The sequence below is a fragment of the Capricornis sumatraensis genome, chromosome 6, assembly GCF_032405125.1.
Source record: "Capricornis sumatraensis isolate serow.1 chromosome 6, serow.2, whole genome shotgun sequence".
In the NCBI taxonomy this organism is placed as follows: domain Eukaryota; kingdom Metazoa; phylum Chordata; class Mammalia; order Artiodactyla; family Bovidae; genus Capricornis; species Capricornis sumatraensis.
Genome location: NC_091074.1, coordinates 37766008 through 37787210, shown reverse-complemented (window position 1 = coordinate 37787210; position 21203 = coordinate 37766008). Strand labels below are relative to the sequence as shown.

At 37.4% G+C, this 21203-nt stretch overlaps 1 protein-coding gene across 2 annotated transcripts in view; it reads right to left on the bottom strand.

Annotated features, from left to right (window-relative positions):
• Positions 1-13510: 13510 nt before the first annotated feature.
• FREM1 (FRAS1 related extracellular matrix 1) overlaps positions 13511-21203 on the bottom strand; it is a 157132-nt gene continuing 149439 nt past the window's right edge. The window contains exons 35-36 of one of the 2 annotated variants that reach the window (XM_068974274.1): positions 16497-16582; positions 13511-13710 (exon numbers count right to left, since the gene is read on the bottom strand). In XM_068974274.1, the coding sequence (XP_068830375.1) occupies positions 13511-13710; positions 16497-16582 (286 nt within the window). The remainder of the gene's footprint in view (positions 13711-16496; positions 16583-21203) is intronic. The other variant, XM_068974275.1, reaches the window with a different exon arrangement.

The window sequence follows — 21203 nt, the reverse complement described above, 5'->3', positions numbered from 1 at the left end:
TTCAAGAAAATTAGAGATACCAAGGGAACATTTCATGCAAAGATGGGCTTAATAAAGGACAGAAATGGTATGGACCTAACAGAAGCAGAAGATATTAAGAAGAGGTGGCAAGAATACACAGAAGAACTGTACAAAAAAGATCTTCACGACCCGGATAATCACGATGGTGTGATCACTTACCTAGAGCCAGACATCCTGGAATGTGAAGTCAAGTGGGCCTTAGAAAGCATCACTATGAACAAAGCTAGTGGAGGTGATGGCATTCCAGCGGAGCTATTTCAAATCCTGAAAGATGATGCTGTGAAAGTGCTGCACTCAATATGCCAGCAAATTTGGAAAACTCAGCAGTGGCCACAGGACTGGAAAATGTCAGTTTTCATTCCAATCCCAAAGAAAGGCAATGCCAAAGAATGCTCAAACTACTGCACAATTGCACTCATCTCACACGCTAGTGACGTAATGCTCAAAATTCTCCAAGCCAGGCTTCAGCAATATGTGAACCGTGAACTTCCTGATGTTCAAGCTGGTTTTCAAAAAGGCAGAGGACCCCAGAGATCAAATTGCCAACATCCGCTGGATCATGGCAAAAGCAAGAGAGTTCCAGAAAAACATCTATTTCTGCTTTATTGACTATGCCAAAGCCTTTGGCTGTGTGGATCTCAATAATCTGTGGTAAATTCTGAAAGACATGGGAATACCAGACCACCTGACCTGCCTCTTGAGAAATCTGTATGCATGCCAGGAAGCAACAGTTAGAACTGGACATGGAACAACAGACTTGTTCCAAATAGGAAAAGGAGTACGTCAAGGCTGTATATTGTCACCCTGCTTATTTAACTTAGATGCAGAGTACATCATGAGAAACGCTGGACTGGAAGAAACAAAAGCTGGAATCAAGATTGCTGGGAGAAATATCAATAACCTCAGATATGCAGATGACACTACCTTTATGGCAGAAAGTGAAGAGGAACTAAAAAGCCTCTTGATGAAAGTGAAAGAGGAGAGTGAAAAAGTTGGCTTAAAGCTCAACATTCAGAAAACGAAGATCATGGCATCTGGTCCCATCACTCCATGGGAAATAGATGGGGAAACAGTGGAAACAGTGGCTGACTTTATTTAGGGTGGCTCCAAAATCACTGCAGATGGTGATTGTAGCCATGAAATTAAAAGACGCTTACTCCTTGGAAGAAAAGTTATGACCAACCTAGATAGCATATTCAAAAGCAGAGACATTACTTTGCCGACTAAGGTCTGTCTAGTCAAGGCTACGGTTTTTCCAGTAGTCATGTATGGATGTGAGAGTTGGACTGTGGAGAAGGCTGAGAGCCAAAGAACTGATGCTTTTGAACTGTGGTGTTGGAGAAGACTCTGGAGAGTCCCTTGGACTGCAAGGGGATCCATCCAGTCCATTCTGAAGGAGATCAACCCTGGGATTTCTTTGGAAGGAATGATGCTGAAGCTGAAACTCCAGTACTTTGGCAACCTCATGCAAAGAGTTGACTCATTGGAAAAGGCTTTGATGCTGGGAGGGATTGGGGGCAGGAGGAGCAGGGGACGACTGAGGATGAGATGGCTGGATGGCATCATGAACTCAATGGACGCGAGTCTGAGTGAACTCCGGGAGTTGGTGATGGACAGCGAGGCCTGGTGTGCTGTGATTCATAGGGTCGCAGAGTCGGACACGACTGAGCGACTGAACTGAACTGAATTACTTGTGTGAGCATTTAATATTTGTCTCCACTTTGGATTTTGAAGTCCATGAAAGCAGGAGTTCTGCCTTTCTTAGTCCCATCTCAGGTCTTTTCTTGTAAGAGATGTTCAAAAATACTTGTTTAAAATGAATGAATGAATGAATATCTAAAAGTGGTCTTCATTTTCTTCCCTATCCAGCTTGGATCCATGGCCCATCATTTCAAATTTTTACAATATTCCCAACTTCCTTGCTCCCCTTTCTCTTGCATGATCTAGTAGAATTCCAAGCCTGAAAACACTCCACTCCCTCTTCTCTGGGCTACTTTGACATAGAGTAATGGCAGAGACAATGACAAAATGGTGAAAACTGACTCTGTATAAATTATCTCCCATTTTAACTGAACTGTCAATTCCACCCAGCAATCTTTCTTATTACTCTAGTCAGCTCTCACTTCATTTTCCAGGTAGATCATTTAAAAATCTTCTCTAATAATCTCGAACCTCTGACTTCTCTGCCTTTCTTTTCCTTCTTTTTTTTTTTGGTCACCATTAAGAGTCTGCCTTTTAAACTGATTCTTGGACTGGTGGCTCGTATCCCTCAGCTCGTTCAACTTTAGCACCTGTCTCATCCCCAGTAGCTTTTCCAGAACTACTACCTTCACCATGTAGACATTTTCATTACTCCTCAAGATTTTCAGCAAATGACCTCACCCCCTTCTTCCACAGAGAAAAACAGAGGCGATCAGATGGGAGCATTTCCTTTACTTGACAGACCACAACAATTCTTTTCTCCTTTCCACTCTGTTTTTGGAATCCATCCTTTCCCATCTCCTTTATTCATAGTCTCTCCCACCCCATATCATTCAACTCCCTTCACTCCACCGGTTGCCCATCAGCGTTTTTATAATGTGTGCTTGTTTTGAAGCTTTAAAAAATGCCTCTTTGATTTCACAGCAATTTCCAGGTTCTATTCTTCAGCGGTGTCTTCTGCCTTCCCAGGCAAATACTGGAGAAAAATTTTCCAAGCCCAAACTCCACTTTCTCACTTCCACTGACATATCAACCCACTGAAGTCTAGCTTTTTGCTCCAGCACTCCTTTATATCTTTCTTCCCAGGATCACCCATGATTCCGTGTAGCTACTATAATGCTCTACAACATTTAAGTCATTTCTTAGGAACTTGGTTCTAAATAAAATGGTGAAAGAATGGGGGGTCAGAGTGGGCAAAAGAGCTATGAGAAACCTGAAATCTTAACCTCCAGGAGCTGACCTGTCATCGAACCAGCTTTTTGCAGAATAGAAGTTTTACTAGGAGTCACGTCCCCCATCGGGTTTCCCTGGTGCCTCAGACGGAAAAGAATTGGCCTGCAGTGCAGGAGACTGAGGCTTAACCCCTGGGTTGGAAAGATCCCCTGGAAAGGGGAATGGCAATCCACTCCGTATTTTCACCTAGAGAATCCCATGGACAGAGGAGCCTAGCAGACCACAGTCCATGGGGTAGCAAAGAGTGGGACATGACTGAGCAACTAACAAACACTTTCCCCTCACCCAGAACACCAGGATTTATCTGCAGCTCCTTCTTTACCCTGCCATTTAGTGATTCCTCAGCGTTGGCTCCATTTGAATGCATGTGTGTCTTCCTGAGAGGCTCCTCAGAGGCGAGGTCTATGTTTGCTGGAGATTGCAGTCAGCAACTTGGAGAACAGGAATTTTGCTGAAGGCATTTTTCTGCTTCTTTCCCCTTCCCAGTGCCTCACTCTACATTTAGGTTAATGAATGTTGGCTTCAACCATCAAATCTAGGAAAAATTTTGGACAGCAACTTCTGCCATGGGTCCTTGTCATGCTTTACTTTCTAAGAGGTATCACTTTGTCCTGGAGAACTTAATTTTCTGTGTTTAGACTGTATTTTAAAATCAATTTTCTACTAGATCTGGGAAGACTCAAAATAAAACTTTATTTTCCAACCTGGCCACAGTGTCAGAGTAGGTCTTTGAACTTTGTCACACCAGCCACAGGTCCCAGGCAAATCTCTTCTGAAAGATGATTATACTCCCAGAAAAGGCAACTCAGGCCAGCAAACTCTTATGTTAGGGAACTTTACACAGTTCATAAATTGCTTTCCTCTAGTTGGAAGATAGGGATAGTGTATCACCAACAGAAATGAGTGTAGGGGGCATCTGTCTGAAAACTGTTCCCCCACTGGCCACCGTGCCAGTTTCTGCTTTTACAATGCAGGCAGATTGAGGGAACCATATTGTCCCTATAAGCTCATAACACATGGACAAATGATTAAAAACACATGGAAAACAGTTCCACGGCTAAGCTAAAACTCAGATGGGAACGGAAAATCAACTTGCAAAGCTTTCAACTGTCTCGAGGCCAAATGTAGGACAGAATGTAAAGAGAAGTTGCCAAAAGACAGGGAAGTTTGGGGGAAAAAAAGGCAAGCCATGGATAGGAAACCTAAAACAATGGCACCTTGTGTTGACAACGCTTCTCTAAAGCTCTCCAAGAGTAGGCACCAAAATCAACTCTGGAAATATTAAGACCTTCCTTTCATGAAAGATTTTAGACAGATTTATATTTTCTACCCTCTATAAATAAAGGTTGGCTTTGCCATCTTGGCAACACCTATGCAGAAGCATAATGTTAAGTATCTGTAACATAAATATTAAAATATTACACATTTTTCCCTCCAAGGTGTGGGAATTAAGTAATAAGGTGGCATGAGACAAACTGTGAAAAATTATGAGGATAAAGTGCTAAAGCAAAGCAGAACTTTCCATTAAGGCTTGCCTTCTGTTGTGTACCTGACCCTGGGCCTGAGTTTGCTATAGTCGGGCAGGCCTTCGTCACATTTACAAAAGTTTAACTCTTGATTCAAATCTGAAAATCTTAGAGGCCTGCTATTCATGGCCAGTCACCAACGTGACCTAAGGATTCTGCTCGGTGGGAAATCTTAGGCAAGAAGGTGATTTACTGGATGTCAGTCTCACCTGACCTTCTCTGTCTTTCAGCTTCTAGGAGAATCTTTCTGGACTCCCGTACACTTCAAACCACCATTGTCTCCATTTAGTGGGACATTCCCTGGTGGCTCAGACAGTAAAGAATCCATTTGCCAATGCAAGAGACACAGGTTTGATCCCTGGGTTGGGAAGATATCCTGGAGGAGGGCATAGAAACACACTCCAGTGTTCTTGCCTGAAGAATCCCCATGGACAGAGGAACCTGGTGGGCTACTGTCCATGGGGTCGCAAAGAGTCAGACACAACTGAGTGACTAGGCACGCATGCACGAACAGCCAACACACATGTTCTTTCGGGCCCTGATGAATCCTCGATATATGTAGCAAATGTGTCACTTACTGAATATAAAAGGGAATTTTGAGAATACGGCCTTACTGAGGAACCATTTCTAGAAAATAACTATCACCCAAGTCCTTACCAGTAAACAATCTTTTAGCAAAACAAACAACCCTCTCTGTCAGTGGAAAAGCTATTTCCTAACTTTTCTTTCTTTATAATAAGATTTGGGTACAATAGATATGCATTTGTAGAGATGAGGGTGGACCAAGAGGCTGGACACAGTAGAAAGTGAAGGGTGGGGTGAATTGGTTTGACCTCAGGTTTGACCTCAATACACTCCCAGGTGCACAATAACGAGCTAGTGGGAAGCTGCCCTATAGCACAAGCAGCTCAGCTCAGTGCTCTGTGATGACTTAGAGGGGTGGGATTGGGGGGTGGGAGGGAGGCCCTGGAGGGAAGGGGTATATGTATACATATGGGTGATTGATTTCATTGTACAGCAGAAACTAGCACAACATTGCAAAGCAATTATATTCCAATTTTTTTAAACAGATCATGCATGAAAGCAAGGCATACTGGAGTTTTAAAAAGAAAGAAATCAGTCTTCTAGGTTCTTCCAACAGCTGGAAACACCTCTATGTTCAACAAAGTGTCCTCATACAGGGAATCTTCTCACTGGTAATATGGAACTTCAAAACCCCAGCTGTCCCAGCCCTGCTCCTCCTCCCGTTTACTGGTCAGGACAACACTGTTTGAAACTGTCACCCTCTTCCAAGGACTGTGCATCAAACACACACACACACACACACACACACACTTATAGCTCTTCAACTTTTACAAAGATGTGCTTTATTGAATGCCTACTATGATCCAGGCATATTCTTCACAGTTTCACACTTAATTCACTCAAGAATTTCTTTAGAAAGTTATTATTATCTCCACTTTCCAGATGAGAAACCTAAGTTTAGAATACATAGCTAGGCAGTGGTGGGATTGAGATGTAAAACTATATCAAGCATTCCTCCCTTGTCAGTTTGCCTATTGTAATATGGCTATTAAACTTGTGCACACAGTATTTTAAACTCTGCTACTTAAAATTAACTTTGTACAATAGAATTATCATTTTAATGGAAGCAACAGAATATTCCATTAAGCATTCTTCTGTTGCTGGACGTTTAAATCATATAAATTTGTTCCAATTTTTATTGCCCTGAAATAGATATCTTTGGGAGACAGTGAAGGACAGGGAAGCCTGGGGTGCTACAGTTCATGGGGTCACAAAGAGTTGGACACAACTTTGCCACTGAGCAACAACAATTCATATAGCTTTCCTTTTCTTTTGAAACTTTTCCATGATGTTGCAGATATTATTTCATTGTTTTATTTCTCTAAATAGTTTTATTGATGGATAAATTAGATACAATAAACAAGATGTATTTAAAGTGTATGGTTGGATAGATTTTGACACATACATACATAGATGTGTGGGTGCATATGTGCTAAGTCACTTCAGTTGTGTCTGACTCTGTGCAACCCCATGTCACACAGAGTCTACCAGATAGAGGAGTCTACCACACTCCTCTGTCCATGGGATTCTCCAGGCAAGAACACTGGAATGGGTTGCCATTCCCTCTTCCAAAGGATCTTCCCGACCTAGGGATCAAACTTGTGTCTCTTACATCTCCCGAATTGGCAGGCTGGATATGTAAAATGTGTGTACCTGTGAAACTATCACTGCAATCAAAATAGTGAGCACATCCAGCCCTGCTAAACTTTCTTTGTGCCCCTTGGCAATCCTTTCCTCTGTTCTTTCCTGTCCTCCTCAGTCATTTTCAGATAACATCTCACTTAACGTTTTGTCAACATAGATTATGTTGCATGCTCCAGAATTTTCTGTTAGTGGAGTGCACATACACTATGTATGCTCTTGTTGTTAGGTTTCTTTCACTCAGTATAAATATTTGAACAATTATCCATGTGGTAGAAAGTTCTCATTTGCTTTACTCCTGCATAGTATTTCATTATAGAGATACCCTGTAATTTATTTATCCAGTCATTGATAATAGATGGTCGTTGACAATTCTGGCTGTTACAAATAAAGCTATAATGAACATTTATGTACAAGTCTTTCAATGGAGATATGCATTTTTCTCTCTTGGATAAATACCTAGGAGTGGATTGGTTGGATCATATACATGTTTAACTTTTGAAGAAACCACCAAATTTCTTTCCAATGTTGTTGGGCTATATTTCCACCAGCAATGTATGAGAGCTCCAGTTCCTTCAACACATAGTACAGTCAGCCTCTTTAATTTTAGCTATTCTAGTAGAGATTAGTACTATCTTATTGTGACTTTAGTTTATAATTCCTTAATGACTAATCAATAGGAAAACATATTTTCATGTAATTTTCATCCATATATTCTCTTTGGTAAAGTGTCTGTTCAAATATTCTACCTCTTTATTCTTATATTCTATATATTGGAGTTTTAAAAAACAGTGTGCACACAAGTCTGTATCAGATAAATGCATAGTAAATATTTCCTCCGAGCCCATAGCCTATCTTTTTTTTAAAACAGTGTTTTGGGTAGGATGTATTCTCCTTTTATATGCATTGTTAGATTTTAATTGGCAACAAATTTTTTTTGAATTTTTCCATGTATATTCATGCGGGATATTGACCTGTAGTTTTCTTTTCTTATAATATTGTTGTATGGTTTGCTTGTCAGAGTAACAATGGCCTTAGATAAGGAGTAAGAAAATATTCTTCCCTCTGCGATTTTCTGACTTTTGTAGATTAGGAACTATTTCTTCCTTAAACATTTGTAGAATTCAATAGTAAAGCTATCTGAGCCTGGAATTTTCTTTGTAAGAAACTACAAATTCAGCTTCTGTAATAGTTTTAGAGTTTTCTCAAGTTACCTATTTTTTCTTGATTGAGGTTTGAGAGTTTCTCTCATTCGTGGAATTTGACCATGTAAGTTGTCTGTTGACACGAGTTGTTCATGACAGTCCCTTATTTTTCTTTTAGTAGCTATAGAAGACGTAGTGCTGTCGCCTGATGTTACTTCTCATTCCTGATATTAGCCACCTGTGTCCTCTTCTCATCTTTTCCTCATCAGTCTGGTTAGAGATTCACCAACTTTATCAATATTCTCAGAAAAGCAGCTTTTGGTTTCACTGATTTTCCCCTACTGATTTTTGTTTTCTCTTTCACTGGCTTCTGTTCTGATAATTTTTATTGCCTTACTCATGTCTTCTATCTTCTTGAAGTGGAAGCTGAGGCTACTTTCTTCCTTCCTAATATAGGCATTTAGTGCTATAAAATTCCCCATAAGTACTGCTTTAATAGTATCCTACAAACTTTGATGTGTTTCCATTTTCATTCAGTTTACCATACTTTTTAATTTCCTCTTTGATTTCTTCTTTACTTCCTGCATTAAAGAAGTCTATAATTTAGTTTCCAAACACTTAAGGGTTTTCCAGAGATATTTCTGTTATTGATTTCTCATTTAATTCCACTGTCGCCAGTGAACATACTTTGTATGACTTGAATTTTTTTAATTAATTTATTTTTTATTGAAGGATAATTGCTTTACAGAATTTTGCTGTTGACTTGAATTTTTAAAAATTTATTCAGACTCATTTTATGTCCCAGAATATGGCCTGCCCTGGTATATGTTCCCTGAGAACTTGAAAAGAACGTATATTCTCTGTTTTGGGGTGGAGTGTTCGATAAAAGTCTATGAGGTTAATTTGGTTAACAGTGTCCATACTTTTATAACCCTACTGATTTCCTGCCTACTTGTTCTATTGATCCTTGACAGAGGGGTATTAACATTACTGACTATAATTAGAGATTTTGTCTATTCCTCCTTACAGTTCTCTCAGTTTTTGCTTCATGTATTTTTAAACTTAGTTATTAGATACATAAATATGTATTCTTGATTTATTGAGTCCTTCAAATGGTAATGATAATATACTTTGCTCTAAAAGTTGCTCTGATAACATAGCCACTCCAGCTTTCCTTTGACTAGTTTTAGGACAATGTATCTTTTTTTCCCATTTTTCTTCTGTAGGGTAAGTTGGGATTGATTGCCTTTGGGAAGCAAAAATACAGATGGGAATAGAAGCCAAAGGTGAATTCATATACTTCATTGCTCAGAAAAAGTATTGCAGGTTACCATAAGGCCTTTAATGGAAGTGTCAGTTGATTTTTGTTCCTTTCTGTCTTAAGATAAACTAAATTTTATTGCCTAGCAGAATATATAAGACCCATAAAAACTGCTCAAAACGAACAGTTATATGTGTAAGTTATGAGGACAGTATATTCATTTCCTGCACAATCCTGTTCTAAAGACTTATAAAATTAATTTTAAGAAAATCAAGGCATTCTGGATATTACAGGCGTCCAGACACATGCCGCCATCAATAACCGTTCTCCCATGATTAATGGGGGGAAAGAGGAGGAAGATCAATAAAGCAGCACTGTAAATTTAAAACTCTGTCAAATCAGCAATTTCTTTTCCTTAACCAACTATATTAACAAATAAACAAAAACCTGAGAGAGACCTGGGGCAAAGACTGGAAAAAGTATCTTGGATGAATTGCATAAACATACAGCTAATACATCAACCCATTTATAGTTTTCTAAAACACATTTTTATGTGGTGATTTTTAATAGCATTTTTTATTGAGATATACTTCCTATAACATACAATGCACCATTTTAAAGTGTGCACTTCAGTGGTTTTTAGCGTATTCATTGTGTTGTGCAACCATCGCCACCATCTAATACCAGAGCACTTCCATTTCCTCGGAAAGGAACCCTCTCCCCAGAAGCAGTCAGTTCCAATTTCCCCTTCCACTGATCCTCTGCCTAAACTGGACGTTTCATATAAAAGGAATCACTCAATACGTGGCCTTTTGTGTCCATCTTCTTTTACTTAAAATAATGTTTTTAGGTATATGGTGAACCTCATAATACTCACCATTGAAAGGTATTTTACTGGAATATAATAAACCATTTGCTCAGAGTGATAATAAACGTATGGAATAATTAGAAGAGACCCAGCCTACAGTTTGGAAGACTGTAGCTCTCTGGTGCTGATTTCTTCTCACTTTAACTTCTGAGGACTTCAATCCTTTCTGCCATATAACATCAGAGGAAATGACATCAAAGATCTCTCTTCCTTATTCCTGTTACTCCAGGAATCTCAAAGACACAGAGACACACACTGCTTGTCTCTTTGGAAAAAATAATTGTTACAAATTAATTAGCTGGATTTGAAATCTTTCGCTCCTAACCTGATCTGGAGATAGGAAATTTGAAACAGCTGTTATCAATAACACCCTGACCTGATTATAAATTCAGGAAGTTCACACCAATTTACAGTTGAGAAATAAAACAAAAGATGGTCTGAGCTCTTTATATCAGTGTGGCTTTCCCTCTGATTCTGAAAAGGGATAATGCAATCAATGACTTCCACTGTGACTTTCTCTCTGATATATATATATTTTTGAAAAAGCTCCATGCTTAAAAACAACTATTAGAAATTTACATATACATATCATGCTTTTATACTTTAACTTTCTATCTCATTCATTACATATATCCAGTATCTACAACAGTAACAGGCACTTCACAGTCAATATTTGTTGAATGGATGGTGGATGGATGACTGGATGGATGGATAAATGGATGGAAACTGTAAAATGAAAGGCTGATCTAAATAGTAAGGACGAAAAAGACATGTTCAGTTTTTTTCTCCATTTCTTCTTAAATGGGTAAAATAAATATAAAATGTTAAACACTAAAGGAATAGTAATTCAGAACTAGAAATAGCTTATTTTATTAATTTTTGTATAACACTAGGTACAGTACAATTAATATGCTGCTTTGTCACAGAAATTAATCAACACTAGTATATGATTTAAATTATACAGAACCATAGTGTTAAATATGTGCATATTCTTTTTGTCTGTCTTAAAAATAAACCAAAAAAAAAAAATGTAAATAAATGACACCTGATTCATTTTTATCACCCCTTGGAAGAAGATGGAATAATTGTCATATGTTTTTTGAGTTTATGTTTAGCAGATATATACTACACATATGTATATTTTGTTAAAGACCAACAGTCACAAGATTCTGAAAAGATACACATTATGGAGCTTGGTTAATGCCCTTGGATTATATGGGACTTTTCCTGAGTCAGTATTCAAGTCTAGAGAGAAGAGCTGGGTGGCATTCAACTCCTTCTTTCTGATGCTCTCTTTCTTAGCTACCAATCAACTCCCATCTCTTCCTACTCAATCCTTCTTTCCACTCTCCCCTTATCTATGATCTCCCTTTCTCATTCTATCATTACTCCATTTCCTTCCTTCCCACTCCCACCATAACCTAAAGGATGACAATAACCAATAAAGGTGGAGAGAACCATGACGATCATTTACGACTACTTCCCCATCAGTCAAAGCCCAGTCATGAGAAGGAGATGAAGGTCATGCACCCACATATTGCTTAGTACCCATACTTGCTTGAATTTTCATTTGTACCTTCTTCCAGTTAGTTGGATTTTACCACTTGACTAATGTTTTCATGACCAAGAATAATTTAAACATTCTTCTAGTATTTCTTTTAGTTGCTCTAAGAATCAAAGCATTCTCTCTTTGTGCTAATGTTTGCAATTACATTTAATATCACTGACATGGCAGAAATGTATAATGAAACCTACCATGCTGATGAGGTTTACGCAGTTGCCATGGTTCTGGATTTCCAGTCAATACAGATCTAGGAATTCCTCATTCCTTGACCATTTAGTTTCCATCTTAGGATACAATCCTTCAGGTAAACAACTCCTCTTTTCTTTATTCAGCATCCCATCTTTCAACATTGCAGAGGCCCATGGACCAGAAGGGACATCAGCTGATACAGAGAATGGGTTTACACCTTCTGATTCAACACCAGAAACTGCTTGTGTCATATGGAAGACCTCTATATCAGAGCAATTCAGATTCTACTTGTGATATCTAAGCTAAGGAGTCTCCTGACTCCACACTGATTTTGGAATTTTATAAGAGGGAGAATGTCTAACTCTCATTCTAATCTGTCTTTGTAAATATTTCTATCAACCAAAATCTTGATAAACAAGCACAAATAAAACAAGCTTGTTGTTTTTTATATCCAAAAAATGAGACTGAATTTCTTCAGTCACTTTTAGTTTCTCTCAAGGTATTATTATAATAAAATCCACACCAAAACTTTGATCTGCTTGGTGGCTCTGTTTTGATTCTGAAGTGACTCTGGCACTCATAATAGCAAGTTACATGGGACACAACCATATTTTTCAAGGATTATGAAAAGATGAAAATTGTGAGTAAATGTTTCAGAAATAAATTTCTAATTTCCTGTAATTAAGTTTTAATTTCAGAAGGGAGTTCTTGTAAGGCTGCAACATGCTTTACTGCTACAAAAATGTTTCACTCAGCTGCCATTATAAATTAATAAGGTACCTTTTCATTAGAGGATCAGGTTAACATGGCAATTCTACACATATTAAATATTTAAGGGCTCAAAATTATACCAAAATCCTTTCTGAGAATATAGGCTTTCAAGGACTCTGTTTTTAGTACTATTTTTCTTTGTTCATCTGCGTAGTTCATTGGGACACTTTTGAGGAAGCCATATTTTTCTTTCATATGTTAACCATCATCCATATATGATTTTTATTCCAAATGTCCTTGAGAAATGCTACTCAGTGCCACAAGCACGGATGAACAGAGGCTCATGTTCCTTCAAATGTCTCCTGAATCTGTAAAGCTCGGGAAACCCAATTATTCACTTTAGAATGGCATAACCATCTTACTAGAAAAGGAGCTCTGTCTCATGGGAAGTGATGGGTAGACTTCTGAAGGACAGGTAACCCCTGAATTCTTACCTGAACTACAGCTTTGCAGATGAACTTCCATCTGCCAGATTCTTCCATCTAAAGCCTTCCTTTTTCACCACAGAGAATTCTCCTTTTTATCCACAGCCTCTCAGCCTTCACATTTGAAAGGACTCCAAAGGGACAAAGCAACCCTTTGCAGTTCAACCTTGATTTAATGAACTGGCAGGGTAAGCCTCACTCAGATGGAAGTGGTGGAAGCACCTGCAATATAGATTTCAGAATGTATTCATTTGAAGTATTGGGGAAAAAAATCCAAGGACCATGAAATTACTGTTGACTGAAATGTGAAGTCTCCAGAATAATCAAATTTTGTACCACATAATACCTTGAGGATTTATTTCAAAATGTACTGCAAAAAATTTATCTTTTCCTCTAAGAAACATTCATTTATTAATCTTCCTGAAACTATTGCTTTTCTTTACTATATAGAATCCTTCAAACACTTTGAGAGAAGAAATGTACCACATCAGTCATGACACTCTGTTTTCTATTGAGTAATAAGCACAAATCCTGGAAATAAATAGATAAAAACATCCCAAGTAGATACTTGTAGGGCCAGTTAGAGCTTCCTGGAGCACACATAATTGTGAGATTTTCCCTTCCTACAGTCCTTTGTGTGCCATTTTCCTGGCCTTTGAACCAAAACACAGTCCTTGCCATGCCTTGAACGTTGAGGGGGCCCTCTCCTCCAGCTGGTGAAGGTCACAGGTTCACCGCCAATCCATTCCCAGTGGCCAGCACGCACTCGGTCATTCAAACCTGACATGAACCAAAGAAGGGTGCCAAATGATTTTTATTACATTTACAACTGGATGTCATATCAACCCACTGTTCTAAGCTCAGTAATCACATGCAATTGTGAGCCTACATTCTAAAGCATGGACTAGGACCTGGGAATCCTCTAAGACACCTGAGACTATGAGGCTTTGGTGTAAGGCCAGGTAGGAATCAAAATCCTAGCTCACCACTTGCTAGGTGAACATATCTGGGCAGGTTATGTAACCTCTCTGAGTTCTCCAAGCGTTAGTTTTCTCATCTCAGAAATGTGTATCTAAGTAGAACTAGCTCTATGTTGAGGATTAAATAAGATAATGCACATAAAGCTCACGACATAGAAGTGTTAATAAATGGCACTTATTATTCATACGTCCTACAGGCAGAGTATCTGTCATAGGGAAACAGATACATTCCTGTCTATTTATCTTCCTTGTGATTCTTGGGTATCATATTCGAAAGCAGCTTATTAAGTATTATTTTTAGTCTGGAGCTTAAGATTTTTTTAATCTGCTACAGTTGTAATAAAAAGCAGCTTTTCTCAATTTGCCTCTTCATTCCCACTGGCAATTTTTTTTCTTTTTTAAATTACACTTCAATGTTACAAAGCTCTTAACATTTTTCTTAAGGAAGCACTCCTGGGATGAATTGAGAGAGTAGCATTTGATGTGTATATACCGTGCTGTGTTCTGCGCTATGCGTAATTGCTCAGTCATGTCCAGCTCTTTGCGACCCTATGGGACTGTAGCCCGCCAGGCTTCTCTGGCCATGGAATTCTCCAGGCAAGAGTACTGGAGTGGGTTGCCATGCCCTCCTCCAGGGGATCGTCACAACCCAGGGATCAAACCTGGGTCTCCTGCATTACAGGTAAATTCTTTACCACTGAGCTATTAGGGAAGCCGCCGTATATATACTCAGACCAATGCTCTGTGATGATCTACATGGGTGAAATGGGGGGCCCTCAAGAGGGAGGGGATGTACACATACAGCTGATTCATGCTGTTGTACAGCAGAAACTAACACAACATTGTAAAGCAATTACACTCCAATTTAAAAATAATGAAAAAAAATTTTCCCCTCCTCACTCTCTTTTAGAATAGAGATAAAAATAATAGAATAAAAAAAAGAATCCTGTGCAATAGGATTACCTGGCAGCTCACAAACCAAATTTGACTGTGAAAATGGTCTTTATTATGCAGCATATAACCTTCTCCCCATCGGTTCTCATTTGATATTTTGGGGTAGAGTAAAATGAAGTACTCTTGCTTGGGAATGACTTGTCTCCTTCTGGATTGTTTCTGTGAGTTACTGATCAGGTGATGCTACATCCCAAAACTTTGTGGGATTAGAAACTTGACATCTGTCATTGTGGACATAGAGAAAATTTATCTTCCAGGCTTCACTTAATACTCTCAGATGACTTCAGAATTACACACTCACTGAGTATCACAGAGATTTTAAGAAGCCGAGTAGGTTTATTATTATTTCCTTAAATATAGTATCTTGAAGAGATGGTGAGAATATTTACTTTAGTACAACCTGAGAATTCTGTTTCTAAAGTAGCTTGAAAAGATTTGTGATTACTGTTAAAATTGTAGAAAATATTAAAACTTTAGAAAAAAAGGATAAAATTAGGATTAGCTATAATTCTTAACCAGAGATAAAAAATATTCCTAACTCTTTGACTTATTTCTTTTTATGTCAATACATATTTACTTCATAGCAGATAGATGGGGAAACAGAGGAAACAGTGGCTGACTTTATTTTTCTGGGCTCCAAAATCACTGCAGATGGTGATTGCAGCCATGAAATTAAAAGATGCTTACTCCTTGGAAGGAAAGCTATGACCAACCTAGACAGTATATTAAAAAGCAGAGAGATTACTTTGCTAACAAAGGTCTGTCTAGTCAACGCTATGGTTTTTCCAGTGGTGATGTATGGAAGTGAGAGTTGGACTATAAAGAAAGCTGAGTGCCGAAGAATTGATGCTTTTGAACTGTGGTGTTGGAGAAGACTCTTGAGAGTCCCTTGGACTGCAAGGAGATCCAACCAGTCCATCCTAAAGGAGATTAGTCCTGGGTGTTCATTGGAAGGACTGATGTTGAGGCTGAAACTCCAATACTTTGGCCACCAGATGCGAAGAGCTGACTCATTGGAAAAGACCCTGATTCTGGGAAAGATTGAAGGCAGGAGGAGAAGGGGATGACAGAGGATGAGATGGTTGTATGGCATCATCGACTCTGGACATGGGTTTGGGTGGACTCCGGGAGTTTGTAATGGACAGGGAGGCCTGGTGTATTGCGGTTCATGAGGTTGCAAAGAGTCAGACACAACTTAGCCACTGAACTGAACTGATAGGTATATATTATGTGTATATATAACACTTGTATATATACTTTTTTATTCTAAATTATTTCATGCTTCATATGGCTGTAGACTGTGTTTTTCATGTAGCACCTTGCCACAAATGCAGTACATTACATATTTTATATATAATATGCATCCATTATTGAATGAATCTATAAACATAAGGCATTGTTATATCTTTAATATTCTTTCATATGGTTATATTATAATTTATTAAACCATTCCCTATTTACAACTATTTTAAATTTTTTGCCTTTAGAAATAACATTTATGAGTTTTAAAAGATAGACTGTCCAACCATCTAACCATTGCATATTATTGTAGACCACAATTATTTGACCGATGGAAGGGAGACCTTCTCTTTGTGGTCTTGCCTTCCTCCTCAGGGTAACACAGATACTTGCCTATCCAAAACGGCTTTCTTCCACTGATGTCCCAAAGCCATCGCATGTGCTGCCTGGAGATGACAGTTACAAGGCTGCCCTGGTGACTACGTGCAAACAGAAAAATTAGAGCGTCAGTGACAGGGAGCTCAGCATCTCTGCTGATATGAGATGCATAATGGAAATCAAAGCTAGTCTAAACTAGAAAACTGGTATATATGTAGAAAGAACCTTCCAAGATTTTAACACTCCATTTTTTAAAATTTTTTTACTTTACAATACTGTATTGGTTTTGCCATACATTGACATGAATCCACCACAGGTGTACATGAGTTCCCAACCCTGAACCCCCCTCCCACCACCCTTCCCATATCATCTCTCTGGGTCATCCCAGTGCACCAGCCCCAAGCATCCTGTATCGAACCTAGACTAGCAATTCATTTCTTACATGATAGTATACATGTTTCAATGCCATTCTCCCAAATCATCCCACCCTCTCCCTCTCCCACAGAGTCCTCCATTTTTTTTATATTAATGAGTATCTGTGGGGGAGGGGGTGCTTTCACCCATGCTAAATCACAGGGTGGGGTAGGTAACAGCAAAGAAGTGATACTGTATTATAATATCTGGGCTTTAAAGCACAAATTCTTTTCAGAAAATCAGCAGCTGTTTACTTATATAGATTAATTACTTAATGTCAAAAAATGACCCCTCTCATGGGAAGTTTATCTCTAAAGTGCATGAATTTGGCAATTACCTGGTTAATTTGATTAGTAAAGTAACCCAAACTACCAGACAAAATTACTGGAAGGCAACATTTTGAGCTTGATGTGTTTAGCCAAATGCCCAAATATATGTGACTCTTTTTCATCCTACTCAGGGAAAGGAGTTCAGCCTCATTGTCAAACCTTTGTATGTTATGAAGAAATTAAAGCACCTGTTCTTACAAATATATATAAACATTTTCTCCAAAATATAATTGCATTTTTTATATGTTTAAAGTTTACAGCATAGTGCCTTGACTTACATAAACTGTGAAATTTGATTACCACAGTAAGTTTAGTTAGTACCCATTTCATATAGTTACCAAAAAAAAAGAAAAAGAAAAAATGTTTTTTCCTTATGATGAGAATTCTTAGAATTTACTCTTAACACCTTTCACATCTACCACACAATAATCATGTTACACATTATAGCCACATTCTCTATCTTATAACTGGCAGTTTATATCTTTTGATTACCTTCATCCAACTCTCCCACCCCAAATTCCTCCCTTCTTATAACCACAAATTTGATTCATCTGTTGATAGATGCTTACATTGTTTCCACGTCTTCACTTTTTAAAAAAGAATGCTGTTATAAACATAGGGTGCAGATACCTTTTCACCTTTTCAACATAGTACTGTGATTTCCTTTAGACATATTCCCAGAAGTGGAATTGCTGGATCATATCGTAATTCTATTTTTAACTTTTGAGGGGCCTCAATACTCTTCCATGGTGGCTGTACCATTTTACAATCCTACTAACAGCGCATAAGGGTTTCCTTCTCTCCACATCCTTGCCAGCATTTGTTATATCTTGTCTTTTTCGTGACAGACATTAACAGGCGTAAGAATTCTTTATGAGTTATTTTTGCAGCTAGCTAAGTTATTCCTATAAGCAATATTTGATCCCAATTCCCAACAGTGTTCATTTAAAACTCTTTAAAATACTCTAAGTAAAAAGCCAATAGATAATTTTTTTTTCTTTTCTTCTTTTTCTGATACAGAAAGTTTCGACAACAAAAAAGGGGCAAAAATCACCACACTCTTCATGCCTAGTTAATATCTATTGATGTTTTAAAAATCCAGAAACATAATTAGTAATACATACTTGTCACAAGTTTATGTTGCTGAACTGAATTTTTTTTTCATTTTACCTACAACTATCCAAGCTTTAGATTCATTTCTCTGCTTTTCCAGATCATGTATGGTGAACATAATCTAATCTATCTCTTAATGATATTTTTCCTACTAATACAGTACTTTGGTGTGATATAATGCAGTGATGACTCCTAGGCCTTCTGAGATATGCAGGCACTTTTCTATTTCTCTGAATGTCCTCACGGTGCCAGATTCAGGTCATGTGACTTGGTTCTGCCATTTCTATTTACTGTCAGCTTCTGTCTGACAGTTACAACAAACATGATAGCCAATTCTCTTCCCTCTCCCTCATATCCAAAATGGCAGTTCTGATGTGCTGAGGGTTTAAAACACAGAATATGAAATGTGTATTAAAAATAGCCCAAGGGAGGGTTTGAGGGGCTGTTTCGATTAATGTGACATATTAGAGTGTGGGAGACCTGAGTTCCACTTCCTGCTCCATCCCCAATTTCCTTATGGATGTAACTTCAGCCTCAGAGTCTTTATCAGGAAGGAATAGATTTTATTCAAGGATATTTAACACCTCCTTCGGCTTTAAGATCCTTGAAACTATCTTTAAAATAAGACTTTGCAAAATCCATTTTAGCTGCTCCAGTATAAGTTTGATTTCTTTATTGATGCTCTGAGAAGAGCAAGAGCAAGAGGGAAAAACAGCTGTGTTTAGAGTAGGTAAAATGTTAGGCCACAGTTATTTACAAAAATAAATATTTAGGCATTTTCATTTTATAAAAATGCCTATCATTTCCTTTTATTCCCATATACAAATAAAAGAGAGAAAATTAACCATATAGATACAAATATACTATAGAGATATATAAATAAAATATAGAGAAACATACAAATAAAAATCTTTTGACATCTCTGAAATCTGAAGACATTCAAAGTGTAGAATTAAAAACATAACCCTGAATTTTTCCAGTTATAGAAATAAACATCTACTTCATTAGAACTTTTTGATTAAATATAAATATATTTTAGACTAACTCTTTAAGGATAGGTCAGCAGGGGTTCCAGACACTCCTGTGGGAAAACAAAATGGTTTCAGAGATAATGATCTATAAGAATAGAATTACCAAATGTACAGTGACTGCCTAAGGAAATGAGCAGATGAGATTATGATATGTAAATTCAAGAAATACCTAATCTCGGAGTCTGGTTCCTCTGGGCTAAAAAAATAATAAAACACCAATGGGGAGGAAAGGAGAAAGGAGATAAAGATTGAGTTGAGTTAGCAATCTGATTAGGGGCAAAGGATAAAGTAAAATTTGCTGGGCTTCTTGAAACATGCGTGCTGTAAATGACCATTTGTAAAAGACCATCAGGTAGCAAGGGAGCCTGAGGAAATATAAATCAGAATTGAAAAATGGTCCCTGAGATCTAAAAAACACCCTAGATGTGTATTAATTCTAATTATAGACTCTAAAACCATCTCCTAAAAAGTATTCATGAGAAAGTAAATAGCCAAGTTATAAAATGTTGCAACTATTAATTTTACATCATAGAAGCAATTGATAATTCCCAGGGGAATATTCATTGGTCAAGGTAAAGAGGTAAGAGAAGAAGAGGACCAAATGAACCTGAAAAGTAATGGGTGAAGGGAAGCAGAGGCCCATAGAATGAATGGCAACATGTTGAATGATAGAGGCGGTCTTGGGGTTCAGAGGAAAATTATACTAAGGGGGTGGCCTTGCCATTCAAAAATGTTCCTTTTAAAGTGACTGATCTTAAAGACCAAGAAGACCAAATCTTTAAAGATTTGGTCAAAACCAATACAGTATTGTAAAGTAAAATAAAGTAAAAATAAAAATTTAAAAAATCATTTAGTTTGTTTTTAATCTGCTGCTAGATATTTTCTGAAATGCCTCTATTTTTAACTGTTCTTGGGATAATCATTCTTCTTGTCCTTTTGAAATAAAATGCATGTTGAAGTATCATACAAAAGTCATCAGGTCAAATATTTATACCCATTCTTCACTTAAAATTAGAAAATTTGAAGCATTTTTATGATTTTTAAAAATCTCATAGCAAATGTTTTTTCTTTACCTCTTATACACCTTGGAACACCATCAGAAATGGTGTTTGATAGACACCTTAATTTCTGGAGCAATATGGTACATATATAACATACACTTCAAAATAGTTTATATTACTGATAGATAGATAATGAGTCACTTTCTAAAATATGATGGAAAATCTCCAGTTGCCCCCTAAAAACTTTCTCTTGTTCTGAAAAATTTTTCAGTTTTACATCTAAAAAAAGGTCTCAGTACAATAGTCTAAAGCAATTCCCTGAAACCAGTTTACAAAATTAATTTCACAAAGATATGAAAAAATTAATTCTGAAACTGCTTATTACATAATGTTTGATTTGCTGTAAATGGTCATCAATCCCCTTAAATTAATATGGGAGACAGAAAATTTCCATCACTCTTATACTAGATTTTATAATAGTTTACTGAAGAACAAAATACCTATGTATGTATTTCTTGATATCATTATCCTGAGATTATAATCTTCCAGATTTTTGGTGTCTAAAAACATTTGTTATGAAACCATGGCAATTTAAGGTAATCTTATTGATGTTATAATTTTGCTAACCCTGCATTAGTCTCCTAATATATTTTTTATTTTATTGATCCATCTAATTGCCCAATCTGTTATATTTCTGTACACTAACAACAAAATATCAGAAAGAGAATTTGAGGCAATAATCTCATTTACTATTGCATCAGAAAGAATAAAATACCTAGGGATACCTAATGAAGCAAAAGACCTGTACTTAGAAAACTATAAGATGTTGAAAGA